Below are 24,830 nucleotides of genomic sequence, written 5' to 3' on the forward strand. Positions count from 1 at the left end.
CCCATCCCCCAGAACAGCAGCGGTGTACTGCGCATGCGCATCAGGAAACACGTGTTGGGTCACATGCCCCACGTCAGGCGGCAAGGCCGTTGGGCGCGCCTGCGCAGCTCTTAGGGCCCGCGCCGGATGCGCTGTTCTCCCAGCATCCTTAGCGCTGCTTTCCCGCCAGGATAAAGCTGAAGCGGTTTTCCGGTTTTCGGCATTGCCGCTTGGGTGTTGGTGTGGTGCTGCCGCAGTCGGGTTGTCCGTCCCCTGTCCAGCATGTCGAAAGAATCCTCCAAGAAGCAGCCTTCGAAGAAGGCGCTGTTCGACCCCGTGTCCTTCGCCAAGGACCTGCTAGCCGGCGGCGTCGCGGCGGCTGTGTCAAAGACCGCTGTGGCACCCATCGAGCGAGTGAAGCTGCTGCTGCAGGTGCAGGCGTCCTCCAAGCAGATAAGCCCCGAGGCGCGCTACAAAGGCATGGTGGACTGCCTGGTGCGCATTCCGCGTGAGCAGGGTGCGTATGGCGCTGCGCTTGGCCTTCGTGTCCCAGACATGGGTGGGGGTGACGGGTGACTCCGGGAAGGGTGACCCAAAGAAAAAAAGAGTCACTCAGAGGAGGAGGTGACATTGAAAGGGGTTGGGAGGAACGGGAAGATAAAAGTGAGGGGATAACAATTGAGATGTAATCTGAATGAATTAATAAAATAAATTAAAAAAAAAAGAGTTCCGGAAAGGGTGACCCGGGGGAAAAGGGTTTATTTAGAGGAGGAGTGACCTGAGAAGAAGGTAATCTAGAGGGAGAGTGACACAGCAGAAAGAGGGTCAGCCAGAAAAAAGGAGTCACTTAGGTGGTAGGGCTAACCAGAAAGAGTCATCCATAGGAATTAGAGGGAGTATCTTCTAAATTACGGCGTCAACCAGAAACGAGGTTACCCAGAGGAAGGAGTGATCCAGAGGTAAAGGGTTGACCTAGTGGAAGGGGGAGTCATCCAGAGAAGGGGTAACCTAGGGAAATGGGGGTCATCCAGAGAGGGGAGTCATTCCACGGGTAGGGTGACACCAAAAGGGTTGGTGCAGAGGAATTGGGTGACTCTGGAAAGGGGTGTTTTCCAGAGAAGGAGTCACCCAAAGTAAAGGGGGTGACCCAAAACAAAGGGGAGGTCAATCAGAACAGAGTGTGCAGGGGGAAGGCAGCTGCCAGCCGTAGCCTAGCAGATGTTTCCTTTTGTTTTTGTTATGGTGACTGTGCCAGAGCACTGTTTTTTTGAGACAGGGTCTATGTAGGCCTTGCTAACCTGTAATGCTCTATGTAGACAGGTTGGCATCAAACTTGAGTCGATCCTCCTGCCTGTTTTGAGAGTCTTGGGATTACAGATCTGTTTTTTAACCTGCCAGAATTTAGTGTCTTGACCCATAGAACAGGCATTCCCAAAGCCAAGAAAGTCTTTAAAGTATCCTGTGTGCAGGTGGGACCCTCACCTGCCCTTTCCCTCTGGGTATTTAGCCAAAGGCTCAAGATGCTTTGCATTAAGTAGTCCAAGTGGCTTAGATACTTCCTGAAGTGGTAAGCATCTGAGGAAGTACAAATGTGGATGCATCATGGCCTCTGAGTGCTCTGATGCTTATTTTGGGGAACCACTGAGCAGCAGGCCTTTCAACAAGGCAAGTCTTCTCCGCACAGAATTTAAGAGAGGTCAAAAACTCAGTAATCGTGGCAAATGGTGTTTTAATTTAACTCCTCAGAACATTTTAAAATGTGCCTTGTGTGTCCTCATGTTTACATTCATGCTTGCCATGCCTGTATGCAGAGTCAGAGGACACTTGGAGAGGTCAGCTTTCACCTTCACTCAGAGGTCCTCATGGTGGAACTCAGGCCATCTGGCTTGAGCCACCTCATCAGCCCTAACATGATAAGTTTACATCAGAGTTAAACAGAAAACAGCAACACTGAGCAAAATACAAACAAGTCACAGGATCAGTATTCTTTTTTTTTTTTTTTAAAGCATTTTTGTTTTAGGTATGGGATTTTTGTTAATAGTGAGATGATTCCGCAAAATCAATAATGAAAGCCCTTTGTGAGTCATTGCTGAAAATGGTTTCCATATTAGCCAGTCAGCTTATCAGATCTTGTATCCAGTCAGATGGTTGAGTGCTATAGAAAACCCTATATAGACTTTTAAAAGAAAATAGAATTATTCATTATTTATCCAGAACAAGAAATGAAGTAGCTTCCACTCCAGATCAGTCCTTTCTTTTGCTACTAGGTCTGTGAAAGAGTTTTCTCAAAACAGCTGTCTATCCACCTGTGGTATTGCTTAAGCTCGATGCTGAGGAACAGCCTGGCAGCATCTAAGATATACCACTCGAAAAAAGAAAATGGGGATTGAGGAAGGTGCATTCTTTCTAGAGATATGGTTGTAACTGGTTGTAGCTGTTGAGCAGACTATAGGAGATTAAGGGTGGGGTCTCAGGCACTAGCTAAACTGTGTCTAGACTACACATCTTCAGGGACAGCAAGGCGGCTCAGGGTTAAGAGCACTTGTTCTCTAAAAGGGCTCAGGTTTGGTTCTCATCATCCACAGGGCAGTTCACAACCATCTGTACCTCTAGTCCTATGGGTCTGATGTCATCTTCTGTCTTCTGTGAGCACCAGGAATGCATGGTGCACATTCATAAATACAAGCAAAACACTCATACACTTAAACAACTATTTTTTTTTTTTTTTAGATAGGTTCTTACTCTACATTTCTGGCTGTCTTGGAACTAGCTCTGTAGACCAGGCTGACCTCAAACTGAGAGAGCTGCCTGCCTCTGCATGTGCCACCATGTCCAACTTATAACTAAATTTTTAAAAATAGAATGTCTATATAGAGGCTGTCACAGGATGATACAAGTTCAAGGGCCTGCCAAGGCTAAATTTGGAATCCTGTTTCGAAAAAGGGAGATTGCCTATCTATTGTTTTCAACTTACCCTCTTTAAATATTTAGGTAGTCTTCTAGTCAGGCTGTGTTTCCCAGTGCTAATGTAATTGTATCTTAGGTATTTTTAAGTTTTTTTTTTAATTTAAACAAAAATATGTTCCTTGAATTTTAAAAATATTTCTCCTGAAGTTAATGCTATGTATTTGTCTGGCCCTCATTGTCTTTACCTTTCAAGATATAGTCATAAGCAGAACTTGGGACTGTTTTCTATTCTTACATGTGAGTCATTGTCACTAATGCATTGGATACATACAGCCTGTGCTAAGGGACAGTCCACAGCAGGGAGAGGATTGCCATCTAGAGGCATTTTTTGAAGCCTTATGGGGAAATTTTTGCATGTACCATTGAAAGAAATAGAATCCTAAATCACAATAGCATGAAGTGCAAAGGTTAACAGACTTCTGCAAGTTCAAAGTTTGTCTGCACTGCCACATAGTAAAATCCTCTCTCAGAAAAAAAGGAAAGAGGGAAAAAAAGACCCACCTTTACTTAAAAATGTGATGCTCTATCAGGGTCTCATGTTGATTTAAAGATATCTTTGTAATGAAAACTTTCATTTGTATTCAGTATGATAACCAAAGCTATCCTTTGTGAGGTGAACATCTGGCGCGCTAATCATTATTATAGAATTACAGTGAATAACTCATGGTCTACATTAGCCATTTCTAATGTGATCATTAATGTGTGTGTAAGCCATGTACAAAATGGGAAGACTAGAATACCAGTTTCTTCCTGGTTTTTGTTGTTTTGTTTTGTTTTGTTATTGTTGTTTTGGTTTGTTTTCTGTTAAAATGTCCCTTGCTCAATTGGAAAGACTCCTACCAAAAAGTACTTTCTGAACCTTTTAAAATTGACCTTATCCTTTGCCAGTGTAGTGCTACGTGTTTACTATGGCTGTGGGCCAGAAGATTAAATTTACTCAGCATCATTACACAGTCAAGGTTCACTGTCTAAATTCTCTCTTATAGAAGTCAGACTCTAAGAAAATAAACGTGTATCTCTGTTTTTGAACAGTTTTATTAGCTAATAAGAATTAGTCATTAAAAATACTCCAAATATTAGAATTATCACCATCATCAGTAATTTAGCCTAATTCTCACTAACAAGCAATACTCTCTCATAATTTGCTTAAACTCCACATGTTTAATTTTTTTAAATTTTACTTCCATTTGACAGTTACTCCTGCCCTTTTTAGACCCTGTCTCTATGTGACTGTAGCTGGCCTCAAATGCTAGGGCTAAAGATGTGTACTAGCACACCTGAAAGTTGGCCTTCTTAGTACAGCAAGTATATGCATGATTACAGTGTTCATGGTCATGTGAGGTATTTTCCAAGACTGCTTGTGTTTCAGTTCTAATTCTCTATAGTTACAAGTTATACTGAACAAATTCCCTGTGCCCTAAAAGCTGTTCTAATGTAATACTTAACCTGGAAAGGGGGAAATGCTACTCCTTAGTGGGTAGGAATTAGTGGTACATGCATTAAAAGAAGTATCTAGCAAATCACTATTTTTGTTGTTAATATTGCCTCACAAATTATTTTTCTAGCTTTCTTGAAGTGGGGATTAACAGATAAAAATATATGCATTTACCATGTATGGGGAATGTTTTCATCTTATGTTGAAAACCACAATCAAGCAAAGTAACATATTCATCACCATATGTAATTAAGACATTTCATATGGTTTCAGTGGTTTATGGCATATTCTTTTAGGAAACTCGATGAATACTGAGGGAGGGAAGTTACTTGCTTCATTAGACCAGGAGAGACTACCTTGAAATAAAATGGATGGATTCCTCTTCCCCCACCAACAACCCCCCTCCCTCTTTGGTAAATTCCAGCCCTCTTTCAAAACAGTTCCAGAACATAAACAGAAGGAGACATAAGTTTTTGTCACCATCTTTTAATTCTCATGGCTGTATCTATGATGCAGTAAGTGGATCTGCTTGTTTGGTCCAGTATACTCATGCATAGCCGCTTTATTACTGTAGGAATTGGCATCAAGCTTTGGAGCTGGGGCTAGAGGTTGCTGGTGAGCTCTGCTTTTTCACTAATAGCGTCTTCTGATAAGTCCTTTAGATTTTCTGTTTGAAATGAACAAGATTGGGATGGGCTGCATAGTTGATGCTGCATTTTCTTCAGTAGAAATGTGTTTTGAAAAATTCTTTACTAACGAAAGTGGATTTATGTGTTTGATTCTATAGGTTTTTTAAGTTATTGGCGTGGCAATTTGGCAAATGTTATTCGATACTTTCCAACACAAGCTTTAAACTTTGCTTTTAAGGACAAATACAAACAAATATTCATGTCTGGAGTTAGTAAAGAAAAACAGGTAATTATGTTTCAATATGTCTAAAATTTTCTAAGAAACTATTGAATTTGTCTTACCTATAATGTCTTGTTTGGAGTGAAGGTTCTCTGGTAGTTGTAAAAATAATAAAAATGGACCATACTAAATGTTGACAAATTAGCATATGTAATTACTGTATTTTCTGGTGTATAAGACGACCCCCCAGCTTTAACTTTAACTTTTCTAGTTAAAATAGAGAGTTTGGAATATACTCAACATATAAGACTACCCCTCTTCCAATGCACACCCTGTACAGCATATACTTTAACTGGATGAGTGGCACTTTGATTTGAGCAAATGGCCTCTCAAAGGACCAAACAGCATGCTCTTTCTTTCCTGAATCATCTGGGACTTTCTACTTACCTGCTTTTCTTTTTTTTTTTTTTTTTTTTTTTTTTTTTATTGTTAATTTATTCATATTACATCTCAGTTGTTAGCCCATCCCTTGTATCCTCCCATTCCTCCCTCCCTCCTGCTTCCCCCCCTATTCCCCTCCCCTATGTCTGTGACTGAGGGGGACCTTCTCCCCCTCTATATGCTCATAGGGTATCGAGTCTCTTCTTGGTGACCTATTATCCTTCCTCTGAGTGCCACCAGGCCTCCCCATCCAAGGGACATGGTCAAATATGGGGTACCAGAGTTTGTGTGAAAGTCAGATCTCCTTCTCCACTTAACGGTGGAGAATGTCCTGTCCATCAGCTCGTCTGGGTAGGGGTTCGAAGTTTACTGCCTATATTTTCCTTGGCTGGTACCATAGTTTGAGGAGGACCCCAGGGCCCAGACCCGCCTGTAGTTTTCCAGGACCCCTCTGGATCCTTCTATTTCCTCATTCTCCCAGGCTTCTCACACCTAAAGTCTCAATAGGATGTCCTCCCCTCTGACCCACTTTCCTCGTAGGTAAAGTTTTTCATGGGGACATACCCCTTGGACTAGTGTCTCGATATAAGTGAGTATATACCATTTAACTCTTTTTGCTTCTGGGTAAACTCACTCATTATGATAATTTCTAGTTCAATCCATTTGTCCACAAATTTCGGAAATTCCTTGTTTTTAATAGCTGAGTAGTATTCCATAGTGTAAATGTACCACAGTTTCTTTATCCATTCTTCTACTGAGGGACACGTAGGCTGTTTCCATGTTCTGGCTATTATGAATAAGGCAGCTATGAACAGGGTTGAGCATATGTCCCTGTTGTGTGGTGGTGCATCTTCTGGGTATATTCTAAGGAGTGGAATAGCTGGGTCTTGAGGAAGCCCTATTCCCATTTTTCTGAGAAAGCACCAGATAGATTTCCAAAGTGGTTGTACTAGTTAGCATTCCCACCAGCAATGAAAGAGTGTTCCTCTTTCTCCACATCCTCGCCAGCATGTGGTGTCAGTTGAGTTATTGATCTTTGCCATTCTGATGGGTGTAAGATGGAATCTCAGTGTCGTTTTGATTTGCATTTCTCTGATGACTAAGGAGGTCGAGCATTTCTTTAAGTCTTTCTCAGCCATTTGATATTCTTCTGTTGAGAATTCTCTGTTTAGTTCTGAGCCCCATTTGCTTTTCATAGGTGTATTTGCTCTTTCTCAATAGTGCTCCCCATTTTAATAGTAAATAGTTATGTCATAGAAGTTGTGTACATAACTTACATGTTTGTAATTTGAAGTAGAGTGTTGCAGTGATCTTTGATGGCCTTTCTATAGGTCAGAGAATCTTAACTTGGGATCCACTGTATGTCAACACTATTTGAAACACTAAATGTGTATGTTTGTACATGCATGACCCCCGCCCCCCAAGAACAGGTCAATCGCTAGCTTTAAAAAAGTCTCAAGTTTATCAGATATCAAAAAACTAATAATGTTTCCATTTCTAGTCTTACTAATTGCATAGACTGTTTCATGTCATATTTCTAAGAAAGTCTGGCCCAGCTCATGTTTTTCTGCCAGATTTTTGTGGCTTAGTTACCAGTCACTTGCAATCTCTCAATACAGTTGTCTGCCTCTGATTGTGTAACATGATACATAGTAGTACAGATGCATTTGACTTAAAGGAGCCATGAGAGTCTGGAAATAGTAAGTGGCATTACCTATATACTTCATTAAAATAACTTTATTGAGCACCTGTCTCTGGGCAAAATCTCATGACTTGTTCTGTGAAAAACAAACATTATCTAAGAGTCTTGTCTCCAGCCAATGAACCAACAGCTTGATAGATAAAATCAGATACATCCATCCATATAGCACTATGATTTGACAGTTAAGATGAAGTGTAGTAGTAGATGCTGCTACATGAATGAACCTTGACAGCATCAAATGGAAAGCAAAGCTACTATGGACAATTGCGTATAGTGCTAGTCTGTTCATATGGAGTCTCTACAATTGACACTATAGGGACAGAAATAACAGAGCTCAAGAAGTTAGGATGCAGATTGACTTATAAGGGATATAGGATCTCTTTGGTGGTGATAAACATGTTTTTAAAACTCTGGTGACTCTTAACTTGTTGAATTGTGTTCAAGGATGAATTTTTTGAAGTGCGAATTGTAATTAAATAAATATAATCTTGGCCTCAAGAGTTATAATCTGTAGGTATGCAAATAAATAACCACAGTTAAAAAGGTTTTATGTGCAATAATAAAAGTCTGGAATCAAGTGACAAATTTGGTTTGGTCCTGTGATTCACCTTGATTTTCTGACATAAAATGTTGGTAGAAAGAGGCTGTGCCTCTAGACAGTATTACAGGGCTGGAGATGAGAGGCTTCATAAAGGCAGCAGAAGTTAAAGCATGAAGCAACAACTGTGTTTGTTTTTGAAAAGCAATAGGAGGGGCATTCTAGACCAAGATAAAGTTAGGAGTTTCAAAGCAGTCTAAGACTTAAAACTAACATTAGAAATATTAGCATTGAACATAGCAGAAAACTGTATTTGACTAGGATATTTTTCACTTTGCTCTTACTTTGTGGTTACAAAGGCTTTCTGCCCTGCATTTTCCTTAAACAGCCCCAGTTTAGATAATCCGTTCTGTTATAAGCCCGTGCGTGATACTGTCCTGGGCTCTGTTCCCAGCATGGGAATGGGGTGAGGGGCAAGGGTATATGGATATGAGAGAAATGTTTTGCATATTGTCATTGTGTTTATAAGAGCAGCTTATAAATTTTGGGTTTATTTTTAACTTTGTGAAATTAGTTCACCAGCTATTTTGAACCGTCAGGTTCTATAGTTTCATCCTTTTAAAATTTGTGTGTTTCAGTTCTGGAGGTGGTTTCTAGCAAACCTGGCTTCTGGAGGGGCTGCTGGAGCAACATCCTTGTGTGTGGTATATCCACTAGATTTTGCCAGAACCCGATTAGGTGTTGATATTGGAAAAGGTACAGAGGTTTCTGGGAGTGTGTGGGGGGGAGGTGTTTATTGTTTTTGAGAGTTTGATTTCCTGAAAACGGAGTTTCCCTGTGTAGTCCGGACTGTCCTAGAACTTACTCTGTTGATCAAACTGGCTTAGAACTCAGAGACCCACCTGCCTCTGCCTCCTTACGGGGATTAAAGGCAATACAGATCTTCCATAAGTACTACTTATGCCTTTGTGCTTTGAACCATTTGTGTGCCAGCATTATTATCAAATATTACAGTCTTTGAGATTTATTTATGTGTACGTGTCTGTGTGGGCGAATGCCATTGTGTATGAGGGTGGTGGTAGAGTCCAGAAGAGTTTTGGATCCCCTGGACCCAAAGTCGCAGGCACTTGTGAGCCATCTAGCATGAGTGCTAGGAATTGAACTCGTGTCCTCTTGAAGAGCAGCACATGCTCTTAACTGCTAAGCCATCTTTCTAGTTCCTAATCTACAGAATTTATTCTGAACCAAACATGCTGTCACCAGGCCTGGAGTAACTGCTTTTTTCCTTTCCCTTTAAAGGAGAAAATGGAAATGAGCATATAACAAGAGTGAACCCAAAGCTTGCTTGTAGCTTTTTTACCCATCGATCCTTCCGTATCTGTGGCTTGTTTATAGTGGTTTTTCTCTGGGTGAGATAAAACAACTCTCACTCTGGGAATTTCGTTTGTTTCTTCCTAGGTATTTTTTGCATAATTTCTGGTAATTTGGGTAAAATATTTCAAGTCAAATTATTTAAATTACTTTTGTAAGAGATTAATATTTTCAGTCAATTTCTTGTAAAATACTTCTTGAAACTGTGAATGAATGGGAAGATTATTTGTGTCCTTGGAAATTTTTCTGGTTAGAAGTTTCAGATCATTTGAATCTTTAAAATGTTTAATTATTTTGATTATGATGTTTGATATAAATGTTAGTTATAATTGTTTGATATAAATGAAATGTACAGTTTTTGTTGCTTTATTTTAGGTCCTGAGCAGCGGCAATTCAAGGGTTTAGGTGACTGCATTATGAAAATAGCGAAGTCAGATGGAATTATTGGTCTATACCAAGGGTTTGGTGTCTCTGTTCAGGGCATCATTGTTTACCGAGCCTCTTATTTTGGAGCTTATGACACTGTTAAGGTAATTTGGTGACTTTATATGGATCTACTAAATACATTATTTGTTCTTTCTAATTAGTGTATTCTTACATGTAATTACTTTATATAAATCCAAATGAATAATAAAATAGGAGAAAACAAGTTTTATTTAATCCATATGACTGCCATAATTCAGTTAAATTATAACTGTGTTATGACTGACTTTACATGATCATTTTGTCAGCATCATACACAGGATATCATGGAAAGCATACTGGTTGGGCAGTATCTTTTATCTTCAGCAGAGAAAAATACATGTTCTAACTTTTTCTGGCTTACATTAATTTTATTATCAGTTTATATGCAGATGATCAGTATGGGAACTAGGGAACAGTTAATTAAATGTGGTTTGGTTACCGACTGGCTGTTGTTGGGTTCTGTATGGTGTTTTCCAGGTTGGTTTACAGTTTGCCTTTTGAGTTCAGACTTTAATAGTACTTCTATAGTGCAGGAGAAGGGAAGACTATAATAATTGCTGCCATTTTTAATTGTTCCTTAGTTTTAGAAACCTTATTAAGTACTCTACAACTTCATGTTATTTTGTAAGTTTAAAGACACATTAAGATTCGTTAATAAATGTATTTATTAAATGACAAGCAAAATGTCTTTGCTCTTAATCACTGTAGCATGTTCCCAAAGAAATCGGGATAGCAAACCCAGGGCCTTCTGCATGCTAGGCAAGCACTTTACCACCAACCTACTTTCTCAGTTCCAGATGTTTTTGCTTGCACATTAAATATTATTTCATCTTCATTCATGTATTTATAAAACTATCCTTTGAATTAAGAATTTAAGATACTTTGGAAAACTAGATTATTACTTGATACATTTTTTTCTTCTAGGGCTTATTGCCAAAACCAAAGGAAACCCCGTTTCTTGTCTCCTTTATCATTGCTCAAGTCGTGACTACCTGCTCTGGAATACTCTCCTACCCCTTTGACACAGTTAGAAGACGTATGATGATGCAGGTAATATATTTGTAAGTTTAACTGAATCAGCATCTTGCATTCAAATGTAACGTGTTTGAATTTCAGAGACATTTTAGCTGAAAGGCAAAGTTCATTTGTCCACTCTCTACTCTACTTACATTGTTACCTAATATAAAAATAGCCAGCAGCCAGCAAAGCTCCTTCCTTTCTGCTGTGAAAAAAAATGCCTTCTATTCCTGGATTTCTCGGAGTGTGGGGGTGGAGATAGAGATTGGTTTAATATATTAATCTTTTTAGATTTTTGGAATAGTTATTATTTGATGTGTATGGATGTTTTTCCTGTGTGCTCAAGGAGGCTAGAAGAGCGCATTGGATCCCCAGGAACTGGGTTTGTAGGTGGATGTGAGTACGGGGACTCACACTTAGGCCATTTGAAAGATCAGCAAGTGTTCTAGCCACTCTTCAGCCTCAAGAGCATCCACGTAAAGTAAACTCAGCTATAGGCCGTTAACATAATTTCCAGTTGTGGTATATTTAGATAAAAGTACATAACTTTCAACTTCAAGGGTGAAAATGTATTTATAATAACTTATGTTCTAAACAAAAATGCCTGAATTTTATTCCATGGCATTCATTTCTTCAGTAAACATTTGCGTGTTTAATCTACAGTAAGTTCTGGTGATACAAATATGATAGAGGCTGCACCCAAACTCATAGTCCAGTATTGATGACACAGTTAAGGAGTAACAAGAAGTGTGCAGAGGATCCAGGAATGCACACTGCCTAAGGTGGTCAGATTCAGCTTCCCGAAAGCAAAATTTCAGTGGATACCATGGACTACGCTGCTTTTCTTATGGCAGTGACTTTGACAGTTGCATTTCTGAAGCAGCAATCTTTGGTTCTAGGACTTATTTCCCTGAAAAGTATAAAGTATGTTGTTGGTAGGTTTACTTTTCTGATCTCTGAGTTTTAAAAATAATTGTCATGAAGTTTGCAATATATTACTCTAAAGTCTCTAACCCTTTGCACTCATGCTGTCTTTGACATTTCTAACAATGGAGGCCACTCTTCCCTAAAACATTACCTCCAGAACATCCCTACAAATTTTTCAAAGAATCAATTTAAACTTTTCATGTTACTGTTTTCATTTTCTTTTTTTTTTAATTTTTTTTTAATATTTATTTATTTATTACATACAGTGCTTTGCCTGCATAGCAGAAGAGGGCACCAGATCTCATTACAGATGGTTGTGAGCCACCATGTGGTTGCTGGGAATTGAACTCAGGACCTTTGGAAAAGAAGACAGTGCTCTTATCCTCTGAGCTATCTCTCCAGCCCTGTTTTCATTTTCTTTTGTCTTAAAAATATCTTTTTGTGTTTGTGCTCATGCAAGCATGTGTGTGAAAGTCATAAGACTAGGTGTCAGGCCTCACTTTCTACCTTGCTTGAGTCAGGGTCTCCTGTTAACCTGCTAGTATAAGGGTAGCTGGCCCCTGAGCTTCCAGGAGATGCCAGTCCCCACCTCCCGTCTTACCACAGGAGCAGTAGCATTACGGCGTGCCCTAAGACTTGAGGCTGTAAGTGGGTTCTGGGCATCTGCAGTCTACGCACACAAGTCATGATCCATCACACACTCTGTTGTGTCTGTTTTCTACTTCCTTTATGACTTGTGCTTATTTACCTATTCCTACTTTTTTGTTTGTTTGTTTGTTTCCAAGACAGGGCTAGAACTCACTCTGTAGACCAGGCTAGCCTCTAACTGAGAGATCCGCTGCCTCTACCTCCTGAGTGCTGGGATCAAAGGTGTGGACCACTATCGCCCAGCTGTTGTACTTTTCTTGTGTTTATTTTTTTCTAAAACTTTTAAAGCTCATCAGTCTTTTCCTAATGTTAAAGTAATTAGCCCAGATTTGACTTAAAGACTCTTGGGTTTGGTTTTTCAAGGTTTTTTGGTTTTTTTGTTTTGTTTTGTTTTGTTTTAAATCCTTATCTCCAAACAGATATTTTTCTAGTGTTAATTTTGCTCTGGGTTTTTCAGTTAATTGAAATGTGGTGATTAAACCATGAATTATATCATGTCATCCTTTAACATTTGGCAAACCTAATATATGGTCAGTTTCCAAATGTTTCTGAAAAGTATGAACACTCTTCACTCCCTCGGTACAGTATTAAGTACATTCTCATTAACTCAACATAGCATTAGTTTTCAACCTATAATGCTGATGTCCTAAAATGTCCTAAACAATAATAAACTAATAGAAATTTTATTTGTCTGTTTAACATAGAGTGGCGAGTCTGAGCGGCAATATAAAGGAACCGTAGACTGCTTTCTGAAAATATATCATAATGAAGGAACTGCTGCATTCTTCCGCGGTGCCTTCTCCAACATTCTTCGTGGTACAGGGGGTGCTTTGGTGTTGGTGTTATATGATAAAATCAAGGAATTCCTTAACCTTGGTATTGGAGGTGGTTCTTCAGGAGATTAACATTTCTAATGTAAAAAAATGAAAATTACGTAGCTGCCATTTGTATATATTTTGATAGTGTGTTACTACTGTCAGTGTCTCTTACAATGTTTATTCTGCAATAAAGAAAAGATTTTTTTCAAGATTTTAGTATTAAAAGTCAGAACAAAATGGGTTCTCTTCCCACTTAGACCCTGAATCATTTAGTGAGGCATTTTCTTACAGGTAGTGTATGTTACTTCTGTTTTTAAAAAAATCTACACTTGGGATGAACACAATATAATGTGAAATCTGAGAAATGAAAAATCTTTAAATTTCTGTTTGCTTAATACAGCTGTAATCCCATTTTTTAGGAATTGTATGGTATAACAAATAGTTCCTAAACATCTGTCAAGAGTCATCATCAGTATCTCTTACATAAATCAACTTTTTTCTGCCACATCTGTTAATGCAGCTGAAACATGACTGTGTTAGCTCTTACAGTTTCATAGTTTTTGATAAGTACGAATTACATCATTAAAAAGTTGATAATGACTTAATGGCACTGTCAAACTATTTGAAAGGTGTAGAGTGAGTTATTTGCTAATATTTACTCTTGCTAGTGTGCATATATCTTCAAAAAAGAAATCTCTGAACATTAGATTTTGTATTCTGTATTGGTAATAAAGCAAGTTCAAATCTATTGTAACGAGCCTTTTCTGCCCAATGCATGCGCGTGCGTGCGCGCGCACACACACACACACACACTTTATCTATAAACACACCACAGTAGCACTTTGATTGAGGTGGAGCTAGCGTACAGCTAGCCAACCAGCTGGGCATGCCTGAAGCTGTACACGATGGAGTATGCACATATCCTAGCACTGTGGGGACGGACACAGGAGGATCCAGAGTTCAAGCCCGTCTGCTTCATAGAGAGACTGTCTCAAAACAAACATTTCTCTAAGGAGAAGGGTTAAATGCTATTTCCAAAGTTTTATAGGATATTCTCATATTTTTTTTCAGAGATGTGAAATAACAATCATTCGAAATACCCAAGATCTTAAAGTTTGGTGGGTAAAAGAATGTTAAGCCAGTGGAGACAAACTACTGAGAAATTTTGTGAGGCTCCAAGTTGGCATAATGGAGTAGAAAATTGTTCTGGTGCTTGGGCCAAATGTATGTCAGTGACAATAATTTCAAATACAGGGTGTTACTCAAAGGAAACAACAGCTCTTAGGAACTAGGGCCAATGTAGCATAGAAGTCAAAGAAACAAAGGGGAAATACTTTCTCTCAGATCAAAAAAATAGCTAAAAAAAATTGTACTAGTTTCCCATATATAGATGATCTAAATCATTACTACTTGCAGAGCCATGCTTAGAGGAAAGAAATCTTGGAAGTTCTGAATGGCACAGGTAATGAAAAACAGAAATTTAACCACAAAATTACTGGACTATAGTCAAGGTATTGTCAAGAAAGAAAAGTTAGATATTTAGCATCTGAGACTGAGCCTAACCCTGTATGACATTATTGTTGAACAGACATCACTTACAATGAGCAAAATAATGTGGACATCATAAGGACATAACCTTGTTGATATCAAGACTGATGTTGGAAAAGAACAGCAAAAATATGCTTAAGGTGGCTACCTAATTATCAGTGCTGAATTTTATATGGCCTTGTTTAGAAAGTTTCTTTACATTTCTTTTCTAAAACCCCATAAAAGTTAGAGCATTTTTTTCATAGAATATTAGAATCTATGCTGACTGAAATTGAACAGTGAATTTAAACTAATATACAGTTTCTGTTCATGTGTGTTCAAGTTAATGGGACTTAGCAAAATTCAATTTATTCAGGTGTTACTGAACCTGTGTTAACAGTATGTGGGCATTATTATTTTAATCAGTTTTATAAAATATCACTGTGGGAGGCAGAAATTCTTTTTCTTCCAAAAAGGGGTCTTTTTTTTTTAACTGAGAGTTTCATACATCAATATAATGAGTTTGATCAAATGCGGTCCCCTCCAACTTCTCTATTCTACCATCTTTTTGTCCAAGTGTTTTAAACCCTCTGCATCCATTTAGTGAGCATGAGTGTAGGACAGTCTACTGGAGCATGGGTAGCCTTTCAGGCTGCAGCCCTGAGGAAGCTGGTTCTCCCTCCCCCAGCAGCCACCAATTTTCAGCAGATGGTACTACTTGAAGAGTTCCCCACTCCTACCCCCCCACCCCCCACCCACCCCATTCTGGATTCTGGTTTACTTGAGCTTGTGCAGGTTTCTCACACCACTGTGAATTCATCTGGCAAATACTGTTTGTGCTGCAGACTTCTACTACTTCTGGCTCATACAGTCTTTCCAACCCTCTTCCACAACGATCCCTGACTGCTGGGTGTGATAATATGTGTCATTTAGAGCTGGGGACTATAGTCTCCTTACACATTGTGTAGGTCTCTATATTAATTGCTATCTACTGAAAAGGGCCGAGAGATACACTAATCTGTAGGTCGAGAGAGCTATGGTGCAATTCATCATTTTCTTTTTTTTTTTTTTTTTAATTTTTTTATTAATTTATTCATATTACATCTCGATTGTTAGCCCTTCCCCTGTTTCCTCCCATTCTTCCCTCCCTCCCATTTCTCCCCTTCTCCCCTCCCCTATGTCTGTGACTGAGGGAGACCTCCTCCCCCTATATATGTTCTCAGAATATCAAGTCTTCTTGGTAACTAGCTATCCTTCCTCTGAGTGCCACCAGGTCTCCCCATCCGGGGGACATGGTCAGAAAAGGGGCACCAGAGTTCGTATGAGAGTCAGATCTCACTCTCCACTCAACGGTGGAGAGTGTCATGTTCGTCGGCTAGGTCTTGGTAGGGGTTCGAAGCTTACTGCCTATATTCTCCTTGGCTGGTGCCTTAGTTTGAGGAGGACCCCAGGATCCAGATCTGCCTGTCATAAAGTTCTTCTTGTAGGTTTCCAGGACCCTGTGGGTCCTACAATTTCCTCTTTCTTCCATGCTACTCTTGCCTAAAGTCTCAATCGGATATCCTCTCCTCTGACCCACTTTCTTGGTAAGTAAAGATTTTCATGGTACGTATCCCTTGGACTAGTGTTTTGATATAAGTGAGTATATACCGTTTGTCTCTTTTTGCTTCTGGGTGAACTCACTCATTATGATAATTTCTAGATCAATCCAGTTGTCCACAAATTTCGGGAATTCCTCGTTTTTAATAGCTGAGTAGTATTCCATTGTGTAAATATTCATTTTCATTTAGCTGAATAGTAGGATGGGGCTCTTCTGCCTGTGATGCAACCAGCAACAGGGTTTTGGCCCAGGTAAAGGCATCAGGCATGAGTTCTGTCTTGGGAAGCTGGCTTTAAATCCAGTCAGAAAATGGTTACTCCCCCTTTCCTTGAAATCCACCCCTCCACTGCACCTTACTAGGTTCCCATCTTTGGTGGGTACTCCAATTATATATCCAGACTTGAAAATTTAAATCCAGCAGCCATGTCTGAAAGAGAACGCAAGGTCTTCCCTTCCTAGGTCTGGGTTATTTCACTCTGAATATTTCTAACTCCATCTATGTACTTGCAAATGTCATGATTTTATTTTCTTCATAGCAGAATGTTGCTTCGTTTTGTATATAACAGTACATTTTAGTTATCCATTCACCAGTTGATGGACATCTAGGTTGTTTCCATTTCTTGGTTTTTGTGACTGCATCTGCAGTGAACGTGGATGAACAGGTATGTTTGTAAGAGGACATACAGTCCTCTGGGAAGAGGAATGGTACAAGTAGAGCATGTCATATGTAGATGTCTTTCTAGTTTTTTGAAGAACCTCAACATTGATTTCCACAGTGGCTTTTCCTCCACCAGCAGTGACTGTGTTCCTCTTCTCCCACATCTACACTAGCATGGCAATGGTTGTCATTTTTTAATCTTGTCACTCCTAATTTGATTAAGATAAAGAAAAATCTCAAGAATAATTTTAATTTACATTTCTCTAATGACTAAACATGTTGGACTTAAAATTTTTTTTTCTCAGCCATTTGTATTTCTTCTTTTGAGAACTATTTCATTCCATACTCCCATTTTTATTTTGGTTATTTTCTTGATGTTTAGCTTAGGCTTTACCTTTTGTCTTCTTGATTTCCCCAGTGGCCCACTTATCATTCACTCATGTACGTAGTCTAAATGAGTTTGTGTTTATATTTCCCCCCCCCCCACCTCCACCCCGTTTCCCTTGCTGTGGACATCTCGCTGTTAGCCCATTGTGTCTAGGTAGAATGCAGGTTGTTATTTGTTGCAACTTGACTCATGTTCTAAATATTTGATCAGCTTTGGAGAAAGTTCTGTGGGCTGATGAGATGATGTGTATTCTCAAATTTAGGGTGGCATGTTCTGTGGATGCCTTTTAGGCTTGTTTAACTCCAGTGTTTCTGTTTAGTGTTTGTTCAGATGACCTGTCTTTGATGAGAACAGAATATTGAAATCACCCAGTATAAATGTATTGGAGTACAGTTTTTTAGTGAAATTGGAATTGTAATGTCCTCTTGGTGTATTATTATTTTGATGAGTACAAAGAGATCTTCCTTATTTCTTCTGAATAGTTTTTGTTTAGTCTGCTTATTGTCAGATGTTAGAATATACCTGCTTATTTCTCGGTTCCTATTCTTGGATACCATTTCTATCCGTTTATCTACAAATAGTTTATGGTGTTTCTTGGAGGCCGCAAAAGGATAGATTCTGTTTTTCTGATCTATGTCTTTTTGTTGTGTGAGTAGAGATCGTTAATATTCAGAGTTATTGCTGGCAGATAGGTGTTAGTTCCTATCATTTGTTAATTTGGTGATGTTTTCTCTGACCTCTTTTGATAGACTATGATGAGTGAAGAATCTCTCCTAGTATCCTCTGCATGACTTGTTCTTTAGTCAGTTTGTGTCATGGAAGGTTTTAATTTCTCCATTGGTTTTAACAACTAGCTTTGCTAGGTAATAGTCTGGGTTAACCATGACAATGTCTCAAAGCGTAGAATACATCTTCCTGGGCCCTTTTGTCTTTAACATTTTCTGGTTAATAATCCCATGTTATTCTGAAGGGCTTTCCTCTATAAGTGACTTGACCATTCTCTCTGTAGCCTTTAAAACATTTATTTATTCTGAATATTTAATGTGTTAACTGTAATCTATTATGAAGAGTTTCTTTTCTGCTTCTGTGTGTTTGGAGTACCGTAAGCCTTTGTACCTGGATAGGCATCTCTTTCTCTAAGTATGGGTTCTCGCCTCGCCTCTGTAATTTCACTGAAAATACATTCTATGCCTTTGGTATGGTAGTCTTTTCCTATGCCTAAAATCTGAAGGTTGTCTTTTCAAGGTATTCCAAAATTCTTTCATGTTCTGTTCATGTTTTTTAAAAATTCTCATTGACATTTATTGAATAATCCAATTCCTGTACTTGTCTTCCAGTCCCAACAGTGTTTCCTAAATGATCCATCTGTTTTTAGCCTTTCCAGTGCGGTTTCTAGTTGGTTTCCTGAATTTTTTATTCTCCACAATCAGTTTGGCTTTTCATTAATAATTCTCTTTACTAAGTTCTATTTTCTTTCATATTTTGTATTCACATTCTTATCACATTCAGTTCTTTGTATTTTCTTTGAGTTTCTTTAGTGCAGTGTAAATCATTCTTTTGAGTTTTTGGGAAATTCTGTAAGGATCTTTTCATTGGAGTCCATTTTTAAGGGATTAATAATCTTTAGAGAAGACATGCTATCTTGTACTTCCATTCTGTTTCTCTTTTTCTGATGTCTGTGGTAAGAACTGGACAGATCAGGAAGTGCAGCAGAGTGCTTAGGACACAGTGAGGACCCTTACCTGCCTATGGGGGGCCCTGGGTGACTAGAGGGAGCTTTCTTAGATAAATAGCAGATTGCGTGGTAGAAGGACCTGTTACCATGGTATACATAACGCTTAATGACCTATAGTCACGGTATACATAATGCTCAATGACCTGTAGTTGTAGTAGACTCCTGCTGTACACTCTCCTTGCCCCTCCAAGGAGTTTCAGGCAATCAGAAAGGTCTGATTTCCTCACACATGCAGTGTTGTGTGTGCCTCTGTGCCACTCTGTACTTCACTTTCTCTAAGTTAACTCATTTTTTATAGTCTTTTCCCTTTGACTACTTCTTTTCAGTACCTACCTAGAAAGCTAGGTACTTATTTTTAATGTATGATACTAACGTTTTGATGAAAGGGTTCCTGGTTACAAAAGTAGCATACCATTTCTGGTCTTTCAGTTTGTATTGTTTGCTGTTTGGGTTTTTTTTTTTTTTAAACAGGGTTTCTCTGTGTAGATGTGGCTGTCCTGGAACTCACTCTATAAACCAGGCTAGCATAGAAAACATATCAGGAAAGGGTAATGAAGTAGATTATGGTCCATCTCTTACTTTGTTCTGCTAGGACAAAATATATAATTTATAAAGAGCATGTTCACACTTCTGGAGGCCTGACACTTAGGGCACCAGCTGTGCTGCTGTACCATCATGAGGGTGGGGGGGGGGCAGTCTGATTAAATTGTGTGAGGCTTTGTTTTTAAGGATCATGACTCATCAATTCTTTTTTTTTGTATTTTATTAATTTATTCATATCACATCTCAATTGTTAGCCCATCCTTTGCATTCTCCCATTCCTCCCTCCCGCTTGCTTTCCCCCTACTCCCCTCCCCTATGTCTGTGACTGAGGGGGACCTCCTCCACCTGTATATGCTCATAGTGTATCAAGTCTCTTCTTGGTAGCTTGTTATCCTTCCTCTGAGTGCCACCAGGCCTCCCCATCAAGGGGACGTGGTCAAAAATGGGGCACCAGAGTTCGTGTGAAAGTCCACTCAGCAGTGGAGAATGTCCTGTCCATCGGCTAGATCTGGATAGGGGTTCAAAGTTTACTGCCCGTATTGTCCTTGGCTGGTGTCTCGAAACCTACAAGAAGAACATTATGACGGGCAGATCTGGACTCATCAATTCTTAAGAAAGGAGCTCATGGCCTGATTACCTCTTAAAGGCTCCTCTTAACACACTTTGGAAAAGACACATCCAAACCCCTCAGGAATCGGTTAGTGAGGACTTTGATGCCAAAGCTGGATTTTCATGCAGTGGAAAACGCTATTTAAAAATTAGCAAAGTCAGCTGGGCATGGTGGCACATGCCTTTAATCCCAGCACTTGAGAGGCAGAGGGAGGTGGATGGATGTAATTTCGACGTCAGCCTGGTCTACAAAGTGAGTCCAGGACAGCCAAGTATACACAGAGAAACTATCTTAAAATTAACAAAGGCAAAGCCTTAGGAGACAAGATGGGACTGTAACTGGCAGTGGGGTGGGCACTGAGAGTAGAGACAAGATAGTAACTCAAAGCGTTACTCCGGCTGAAAACGGGATTCTGGATCACACAACTCTCAGGTGTGTAAGCCAAAAAACAGTATGTCAGATTTGCTGGTATGGCTGTCCATCCCCAATAAACATCATGGCCTTAAAATACAACATGATGCTCTGATAGACTTATATTTATATTTATAATTGTTAATTATATTTTTAAGAAAAAGAAGACAGTATTAAGATACAACAGGTCTATAAAAGAATATCTAGAAGTTGTAAATAGTTTGGAGTTAAAATCAGGTGTCAAAAGATACTCTAAGAATCCCTGAGGCTTGGGTGAAGAAACTCCATGGATTGTAATAACCCCCGCCCCAAATAAAAGGAAGAGGAGGCTTTAGTGAAAGAAATAGTGGTGTATGCTTTTCAAGAATTTCAACCACCTTGAACAGTGAATTTATACAAAGTACAATGACAGCTGTGAAAGTGTCATGATGAAACCCATTCTTTTTTAAAAGATGATTTTGTGTCTATGTGTGGGCCTGCATGAGTTACTTGCATCATATATGTGCAGATGAGGTGGGTGCTAAGAACCAAACCTGATTCCTCTGCAAAAGCTGCAATCAGTCTTGACCCCTGAGCTGGCTCTCCAGTGCTCACTCTTGACCCCTGAGCTGGCTCTCCAGTGCTCCTCTCATTATTTTCAGTTAAAAAACTAAAACTGAAAAAAAAAAAACTTAAAGGTTTACAAAACAAACTGAATAAGTCCACAGATTCATAACATTCCAAGATAGAAAAAAATGGACCAGCTCAAAACTTTAAAATGATTAGTATGTAGACTCATTCATAGTGGATGTCAGAAGAGGGGAAATATTGCAATTAATTCTAGGAACTGGGAGTATAACTCAGTGGTAAAGTGTGTGCTCCATATTAATGGGGTTCTGGGATCAATTATCAGCCCCCCATAAAAAACTTTATTCAGCTAAATTATGACCTGAACCTAGGAGTGGTGTGTAAGAGTGGTGATATGAACAAATTAATAAACCTAGTCAAGTGCTTGCTGGCTTTGAAAGGAAAAATGCTAACTTTTGTGAATTTGGGGAGAATTTAGTCCCCTTTTTAACTTGTCTTATGAATTTATAGACATTACAATCTCTTCTTAATATAAGTTTTATGGGAGGAGGTTTGTCACATTAGTTGTACTATGCTTACATAGGTAAGTTTGCTTATATCTAGTGTTCAATAATCATAAATCCACAAGTATATCAGTCATTTATTGTTACCAGTAATATATTTTTAATCTTCATTGATCACTCTTGTGTCTCAACAGTTTGAAAATTCTGATAAGATTTTAGCTAAAATAATATGTAAGGAAATTAAGGCTTCATATGCATGAATTATATATTTTTAATTTAATTTTTTCAGATTACATCTCAATTGTTATCCCCTCACTTGTATCTTCCTGTTCCTCCCTCCCTCCTTTTACCCTATTCCCCCTCCCCTAGGCCTGTGACAGAAGGGGACCTCCCTCCCCACCATATGGTCACAGCCTATCAAGTGTTATCCTGGTAGCCTGCTTATCCTTTCTCTTGAGTGCCACCAGGCCTCCCCCACAAAGGAGAAGTGGTCAAATATGGGGCACCAGAGTTCATGTCAGAGTCAGTCTCTGTTCTCCACATAGCTGTGAAGAATGTGCTGTCCATTGGCTAGATTTGAATAGGGGTTCTAGGTTTACTGCATGCATTGTCCTTGGTTGCTACAGTAGTTTGAGCAGACATATGTATGAATTATAAAACATTGAATATTGTCTTAGGGTTTCTATTGCTGTGATAAGACACTGACCAAAAGCAGTTTGGGGAGGAAGGAATTTATTTTGCTTACACTTCCACATCTCATTTCGTTATGAAATGAAGTCAGGACAGGAGTCTGGAGGCAGGAGCTGGTGAAAGGCCATGGAAGAGCACTGCTTAATAGTCACACCCCAGCATCACCTGCCCAGGGGCGGCACCGTGCACCATGGCCTGGGTTGTCTCACATCAACCACCTAGGAAAATGCACCACAGGCTGATATGGTGGGAACTTTTTCTTATTTGAGGTTCTCTTTTCCCAAATGATTCTTGTTTATGTCAAGTTGGCATAAGACCAGCCAGCACATTAATGAAGGATTTAAAAAGGGAAAAAATAGATCAGGCTGGGGCTTTAGCTCAGCATGTGTGTGATCTGGGGTTCAATCCCCACTAGGAAAAAAAAAAGCCAAAAAAAGGTAAAGAACAGATTAAACAAACAAAAAAACTACACTAAGACATAATAATGAAGGCAAGAAAACCAAAAAGTTCTTTTAAATAGTAGTGATAAGAACCAAGAAAAAGACAGTCAATATTAAGAATGGGGGGAAAAGCCAAAGAGATTTTACTTGAATAAATCAACATGTGCCAACAAATTTGAAGACGTAGATAAAATAGTAATTAAAAAAAAGACTGTTGACTCAGAAATAGTACAAGACATGAATAACTATATCCACTAAAATAATGTAACCAGTGGTCATAAATCTTTGTCAGAGAAAAGAGGGATCCACTTCTAATTCTAAAAAGCTAGTGTGGTACTTTGAATGAGAATGGACCGTAGGCTCATATATTTGAGTACTTCCAGCTCCATTTGGTGGCACTGTTTGAGGATTATGGACCTTGTCAAAGAAGGTATACCACTGGCAGTGGGCTTTCAGCTTTCAAAAGCCCATAACATTTCCATTTAACTTTGTATGCCTTCCTCTTCTGGACCATGATGTGAGCTCTCAGCTACTGCTCCAGTGCCATGCCTGCCTGCTGCCATGCTCCCCACTGTTTATGGTCATGAACACTAATGCTCTGAAATTGTAAGTTCCAAATAAACTGTAAGTTGACCTGGTCTTATCACATCAATTAAAAAAAAAAAAAAAAAAACTAAGAAAGCCCTGATGAAGAAGAGCAAAGGAAGCAAATGGTCAGTTTCAGTTGTGACTATAGATGCAAATGTTCTACATAATCACAAGCATAATGTGGTATATCTGAAAACAACAATAACCACCCTTGGCTAGATGATTTATCCCAGGAATAGGAGGATGTTAAAGAGTTTGCTAATATTTTTCACTAAGTAACAGATTGAGGATAGGGATGTCATTTTATTCAATGATTAGTACTTGCTAAATATCAGCTAGGAACGCTAATTTTTAAATTTCTTATAAACACAATATTTTCTGTTAAAGACAAGTATGCTCACTACTGTTCTTTAGAGTCTACATTTTGTTGGAGAGCTTAACCATCATTAGAGAAAGCAATAGGTAAAGGACAAAATGAAGAAAGTTCCTTCCTAGGCTATGATTTGAAACTGACAAAGTCCAAGAATCTGAAAATACTAGAACCTACAATAGAGTGCAGCAAAGTTGCTGGATACAGGATCAATATAAATTATCATTCTCCTTATATTCCCAAAGCAGCTAGGCATATTATGTTGACATTTTGGTGTTGGGCACTAATTCTGTTTACATTTAATCTGAAAACTAACCCAGTGAGTAACTGAGCACAGGACTTGAAAAATCATGCCAAAGGTCCTAGAGGTGGCAAAACTTACATGTGCCTGAGATTACAACCTAAATACATCCAAGCCCTAAAACTTGTCCTGTTTTAACTAAGTACTCATTTCCTCCCATTAGCTGTAAAGGACAAAAGCTCTCTATTCCTGGCATCAGTGCTTTCTAATATTCTGTGTGTGTTTTTTTAATAGAGAAAAATCTTGCATCTGGGTTCCAAAGCCATAGATAAAATGCAATCTGTGGTCCTAGGAGAACCTTCAAGATTTCTAGGAACAAATCTAACCACTGGTAGATCATTATCCCTCAGAATGAGGCAACTAAGTAGTAGAAGCCACTCAGACCCAGAGTTCTGAGAGGGCCAAAAGCATCCAATCCCTGCTCTGTGTGCGCACAGCCTGCTGGGAAGCCAAGTCACTGGGCAGTCTCCCAGGGAAGTGTTGAGTGGGACGGAGAGCATGTCCCCCCCTACAGAAGCTGAAGACAAGGAAGGTTCTTTAGACACTAAAGTTGAAACACTAGTGACCTCGCAGTTGACTTGGTATAGTTGCTGAAATGTATTTCGCATTCCTTTTAGCAACAGCAGGAGCTATTGGTACCCTAGCAGCTGCTGCCATGACAGTGGTGTTTCTATTGAAACGTCTGAGTAGGGGCACAAATACAGACTATAACAGTACTCAACATGCAGATAAAAATCCCGTG

At 39.2% G+C, this 24,830-nt stretch overlaps 1 protein-coding gene across 1 annotated transcript; it reads left to right on the top strand.

Annotated features, from left to right (window-relative positions):
* Positions 1-261: 261 nt before the first annotated feature.
* On the top strand, positions 262-13,244 carry Slc25a31 (solute carrier family 25 member 31). Its single transcript, XM_051156823.1, has 6 exons — positions 262-496; positions 5,169-5,296; positions 8,550-8,667; positions 9,658-9,812; positions 10,672-10,797; positions 13,044-13,244. Exons 1-6 carry the CDS (start codon positions 262-264, stop codon positions 13,242-13,244), a joined length of 963 nt encoding a protein of 320 aa, XP_051012780.1.
* The last annotated feature ends 11,586 nt before the right edge of the window (positions 13,245-24,830 follow it).

This window comes from Acomys russatus, chromosome 15 (assembly GCF_903995435.1).
Source record: "Acomys russatus chromosome 15, mAcoRus1.1, whole genome shotgun sequence".
NCBI lineage: Eukaryota > Metazoa > Chordata > Mammalia > Rodentia > Muridae > Acomys > Acomys russatus.